General features: G+C 38.2%; 1 protein-coding gene across 8 annotated transcripts in view; it reads left to right on the forward strand.

Annotated features, from left to right (window-relative positions):
• Positions 1-6000, forward strand: part of LOC135095655 (dedicator of cytokinesis protein 1-like) — a 56060-nt gene that overhangs the window by 31570 nt on the left and 18490 nt on the right. For 6 of the 8 annotated variants that reach the window (XR_010264467.1, XM_063996623.1, XM_063996624.1 and 3 more), the window contains 4 exons: positions 592-675; positions 1237-1368; positions 2487-2602; positions 4977-5129. Coding sequence is in view for 7 of the 8 variants with exons in the window: in XM_063996623.1 (XP_063852693.1) it covers positions 592-675; positions 1237-1368; positions 2487-2602; positions 4977-5129 (485 nt within the window). In the remaining variant the exon portion in view is untranslated. The remainder of the gene's footprint in view (positions 1-591; positions 676-1236; positions 1369-2486; positions 2603-4976; positions 5130-6000) is intronic. The other 2 variants (XM_063996628.1, XM_063996629.1) reach the window with 1 other exon arrangement.

Raw genomic sequence — 6000 nt, forward strand, 5'->3', positions numbered from 1 at the left:
GAAACAATAAGTGACGTGTTTTCAAGGGTGTTTTTACGGTTCTAGTGACAGATTAACTAGATTTCTGCATTATTAACAGGAGAAACAATAAGTGATAGATTATAGTGCTGTTGATATAGATAATGTATTGATAGATAGGTATTCTTGTATTGTTCTTCCTATTGCTCTTTGTTTCTGTTCTTGTTCTCCCCATTTTTGTTGTTCCTGTTATTGTTATTGTTCTTTTTGTTCTTCCTTGTGTTCTTGTCTGTTTTCATCTCGCTTGTTTTCATCTTGCTTATTGTTAGAATTGTTATCATTCATTTTGTTCTTCCTGTTCTTGTTGTTGCTGTTTCCTTGATGTTGTTATTCTCTCACTTGTTCTTACTGTTATTGCGTCTGTCACCTCTAGTTCTTTTGTCCTTTACTGTTACTGTCATTCTTATCACCTCTCGTCCTTATTTATTCATATTACTGACATTTTTATCACTCCTGTCCTGATTACTGCTTTTATTGACATCATCTCCTATTATATTCTCTCATTGACATCACCACCTCTCCTCTCTTCCTACTTGTCACTACCTTCACTGACCCTCATCTCTCCCTGCCCAGGCGTTCCTTTGTGACGAGTACAGGGAGAGCCACCCTGAGGATGCAGAGAAGCTGAAGCAATTGTCTCATCTGATAGCAGCACAGGTAACCACTGAGAAGTTTCATTGCGAAGGGGTAGGGGTGAACTGGTGTGTGCTGTGGGGTCTTGCTGTGAGGGTCTTGCTGTGGGGGTCTTGCTGTGGGGGTCTTGCTGTGAGGGTCTTGCTGTGGGGGTCTTGCTGTTGTCTCAGGATTGGATGTGCAGGGTAGGGAACAGTCTCATTGTGAAGAGGAAGGGGTGAACCAGTGTGTGCTGTGGGCCTTGCTGTGGGTGTGTGTGGCCAGCTGTGGTGTGCCTAAGCTTCTGAGGTGTGGTGGCATGGTCCATGAGACTCCCTTTCCACCAGACTGACAGGACTAAAAGTATGAATGATGTGTGTGTGTGTGTGTGTGTGTGTGTGTGTGTGTGTGGGTGCCTTGTCTGGGCTACCCTGAGTGGAATTGCCTGCCTGGTATAGAGACAGGTAGATATGTTTTGTTTTTGTCTGAAGTCTGTCATGCATAAAAAATAAATAAATAAACAAATAAATGAGAATAATCTTGGAAACATTACTTTAACTTCTCTTATTCCTCCTCCTCCTCCTCCTCCTCCTCCTCCTGGCACAGATCCCACTGCTGGAGGCTGGCTTGGCCGTGCATGGGTGCCGCGTGACAGAGGCATTGCAGGCCCTCCACTCCTACCTGACCACCACCTTCCAGCGCATGAAGACTCAGGTGCAGGAGAAGTACGGGGAAGTGGTGAGTACTGCTGCTGATGAGGTGCTGCTGGTGTCTTCTATGTATGTGCCTGATTTTATTTTATTTATTCATTTATTTATTTATTTATTTATTTATTTATTTGGGGTATGCATTTTTTTTCATACTTTTTATTTTTAGTGTTTTTTTATTCAATTTGGTCTTTTTTATTTCTTCAATATGTATTTATTTAGCGCAGGCCACCATCACGTTTGTTTATCTCAGCAGCTGAATAATCGATTTAAATATTTTCACACACCAAAACATGTAGGCTGCTTCATTTCTTTAGGTTTGTAGTTGACTATTTCTGTCATAAAGTACAGTGGCTCTCACATTGATTGATTGATTTGTGTGTGTAATGAAGTGTTTGCTGCTTCAGAAAGTTGTTCGTGGTTGTTCAAGTGTTTTATTTCTGTTAATTGAATGTGTGCACTTTACAGCGATTCATTGTCCTCTTCATGTTTGATATTTTCATGTTTTGTAGATTTTGTATTTTTTTTATTTCAGCTTCTAACTAACTTTTAATTGTTTATTAAAATAGTTTATTTATTTATTTATTTTTTTCAGTCAGATTGGACGAACATTTTAGTGGTTTTAATGACGTCAAGGTTTCAACATTTTACATTCATATATTTTTAAATATCCTTATTATTACTGAGATTTGAAATGTTTTGATATTCAGTGTTAGTTAAAGTATATGGCAAGTTAGAATATATAGAGCATTTGAGTCTAGCTGCCTTTTTTTGAGGGGTCATTTTGAAAATGAAATACGTTACGTACGTAAGTAACAGACTGTGGCATCATCATCTGGCTGTGACGTCATCACCAGGACACAGACTGAAACCGTCTTCCCTCCCAGTCACTCATCGCCAGTATTTAGCTTAATTTATAGTATTTTTTCAAGATATTTTTTCTGACATGCAGTGTGTGTGTGTGTATGTGTGTGTGTGTGTGTGTGTGTGTGTGTGTGTGTGTGTGTGTGTGTGTGTGTGTGTGTGTGTTATTCATCTATACATTCATATCCCACAGTTTTTCATTCACATACTGCCTAATAATGTTTCCTCACAAATATTCCTCCCTTCCTCCCTCCCTCCCTTACCTGCGTCCTTCCTTACCTGCAGGAGATGCCAGAAGAGCTCCGCGTGCTCCTCCAGTCACAGCGATTGCAGTCCATGATGAGTGTGGGAAATGAAGCAAATTCTCTCCGCACTTCCCAGCATTATTCCACAGCTCAAGAGTAAGATGTAGCCCTCTCTCTCTCTCTCTCTCTCTCTCTCTCTCTCTCTCTCTCTCTCTCTCTCTCTCTCTCTCTCTCTCTCTCTCTCTCTCCAGTATTTGTCACTTTCCTCCAATTCTATATTCATCTTTCTTCCTTTTTTTCTCTCTCTCTCTCTCTCTCTCTCTCTCTCTCTCTCTCTCTCTCTCTCTCTCTCTCTCTCTCTCTCTCTCTCTCTCTCTCTCTCTCTCTCTGTCTAGAAAACACTGCAATTTATTATCATAATGTAATGTTTCTTTATTTTTATTTATTTATTTATTTTATCTATTTATTTATTTATTTTCAGCTTATATATTTTTTGCTCCATTATTGTTCATTTCTTTATTCACGCATTTTATTCTAGTTTGTGTTTACTCCCTCGTTTACGCATTTTTCTCAAGTTTCCGATGGCTTGTTGCAATTTTCTTACGTTCCTTCATTCCTCTCTCCTTATTTTGTTTGTTTGCTGTTCTTAAACCTGTCAGCCAATCAGGTGAGGGTGTAGGAGTGGCAGAGAGAGAGAGAGAGAGAGAGAGAGAGAGAGAGAGAGAGAGAGAGAGAATGATATATTTAGGTAGGTTAAATTTAAAGAAAAATATCAAAGCTTTATTAACCCCAAAATCTCTCTCTCTCTCTCTCTCTCTCTCTCTCTCTCTCTCTCTCTCTCTCTCTCTCTCTCTCTCTCTCTCTCTCTCTCTCTCTCTCTCTCTCTCTCTCTGCATGTGTTTTATGTTGCCCCCTGTTGCTTGTTTGTTTGTTTGTTTGTTTGTTTGTTTGCTTGCATGTGTGTTTGTTTACATTTGTGCTTATTGCTAATGTGTGTGTGTGTGTGTGTGTGTGTGTGTGTGTGTGTGTGTGTGTGTGTGTGTGTGTGGCTTGCTTGTTTCCATTTTCGTTGTTTTTCTTTTATTTTGTTGCATCACTATTTTATTTGGTGTGTGAGAGAGAGAGAGAGAGAGAGAGAGAGAGAGAGAGAGAGAGAGAGAGAGTTATATTTAAGTTAATCTAATGCTTTTTCTAACCCTTACAGACAAAGAATACTTCACACACACACACACACACACACACACACACACACACACACACACACACACACACACACACTATATACAAGAATGTTTTTGTTTGATTGTTTGTTTGTTTGTTTACTAATAACAGTTGCTTGCTCATCCTTTCCTGACTTCCCTAAATGAGAAGGAGGAGGAAGAGAAGAAAAAGTGAAATAACAGATCTAGAGAGAGAAAGAAAAAGAGTTAAAGAAAGGAGGAAGAGGAGGAATAAGAAAAGAGAATAGGAAGATGTAATGATAGGAAGCTTAAGATAGAGAGAAGGAAGAGGAGAAATAGGTAAGGAGGAAGAGGAGGAGAACGGGAAGATAACAAGAAAAGAAAGAAAAGTAGAAAAAAAGAAAAGAATAACAAGAAGATGAGAATGAGGAGAAATATTGGAAGAGCAGAAGGAGAAAGAGGAAGAATAGAGAAAGATACAAACTAGAGGAAGGAAGGAAGAATAGGATAAACAAGAAGAAATATTGGAAGAGGAGGAAGAAGAGTAGACAAATAAACTTCAATAAATAAAGGAAGAGGAGGAATAGAGAAATATAAATAAGAACAAGTGTTAAAGAAGAATAGATGAACTGAAGGAGGAAGAATAGAAAACAAAGATAAGAATAAAGAGAGAATAATACAATAAGCAATAAAGATAGTGGAAGAATAGAAGGATAGATAGATGATTAGTAAAGAAAGGGAGGAGGAGGAAGAGGAGAATAAGCAAAAATAAACATAGGAGGAAGAAAAAGAGGAATGAAAAGGTGGAGATAGATACTGAAGAAGGACGAAGAGGAAGAAGAGGAGAATAAACAAAGGAGTAGGAGTAATAAGAAAGAAGAACATAAGAAGGAAGTAAAAGATGAAGAATTAAAAGATAGAAACAGATAAACAGGTAATATAGAAGAAGGAAGAGGAGGAGGAGGAGGAGGTGGAAAAGTAAGATAAAGAATGAAGGGAAGAAGGAAAGTAGAGGAATCACAAACACAAGAGAGAAAAATAAACAAGGAAAAAACACAATAAACTCTGAAAAACTAGGATAAATTGCATAAAGAGGAGGAGAAGGGGGAGGAGGAAGAAAACGTAAGATAAACAAAGAAGGAAAATAAAGAAAATAACAACTCAAAACACCAAACAAGGGAGAAATAACCAATAAGAAAAAAAAATTGAATAAAGGCAGAGAGAGAGAGAGAGAGAGAGAGAGAGAGAGAGAGAGAGAGAGAGAGAGAGAGGAGCATTGACAGACAAAAACAAACATTGAACACAAACAAAGACCAAGCCTGGCATGTACATTAATACCCTTCCTGTAGCATAAGTGTTGTCGAGGAGGTGTGCGACCCCCTCACCCCCCACGGCAGCCTCCCCCGGACTGCTGCCGCTGCCACCACCCATGCCAGTCCCCGAAACAGCTTCACTCGAGGCCTCTTCTCTCACTCTACCCTTCCACATAAGTCTTTGTTTATGTAAGTTTCCCCTCTCTGGCTTGGCTTGGCTTGGCTTGTCTGGGGTCTGTGTTGAAACTGTTTATCTTGTGTTTATTTTGCTCTCTCTCTCTCTCTCTCTCTCTCTCTCTCTCTCTCTCTCTCTCTCTCTCTCTCTCTCTCTCTCTCTCTCTCTCTCTCTCTCTCTCTCTCTCTCTCTCTCATGCACGCCATGCACGAAAGCAAAAACAAAATATTGCTTGAAATTCTAAATACTGAAGGAATGTCTCTCTCTCTCTCTCTCTCTCTCTCTCTCTCTCTCTCTCTCTCTCTCTCTCTCTCTCTCTCTCTCTCTCTCTCTCTCTCTCTCTCTCTCTCTCTCTGATATGAAAATTAGAATGCATTTTTTCTATTTTTTTTTAGAAAGGTGTAATATTTTTATCTATAGAAATAGGAGCAGTAGTAGTAGTAGTAGTAGTAGTAGTAGTAGTAGTAGTAGTAGTAGAAGAAGCACTTAATTTACATTTCTTCCTTATTTAGTTATACATTCATTTATTTTAATTATTTATTTATTTATTTATTTATTTATTTATTTATAATGTGCACAGTCATATTTTGTAGTGTAAGAGGCACATTCTCTCTCTCTCTCTCTCTCTCTCTCTCTCTCTCTCTCTCTCTCTCTCTCTCTCTCTCTCTCTCTCTCTCTCTCTCTCTCTCTGTCAATTTTTAGTCAGTATTCTATAAGCATGTTTATTTTTTTATTATGTTTGTAAATAATGACAAATTTAATAATAATAATAATAATAATGTAGAATTCTTTTAGATTTCATCGCTATTTATTTATTTATTTATATTTTTTATCTTATTGTGAAAGAAGAGATAATTTTAGTAATAGGAAATGATGATGATGATG

Source organism: Scylla paramamosain, unplaced genomic scaffold, assembly GCF_035594125.1.
Source record: "Scylla paramamosain isolate STU-SP2022 unplaced genomic scaffold, ASM3559412v1 Contig1, whole genome shotgun sequence".
Lineage (NCBI taxonomy): Eukaryota > Metazoa > Arthropoda > Malacostraca > Decapoda > Portunidae > Scylla > Scylla paramamosain.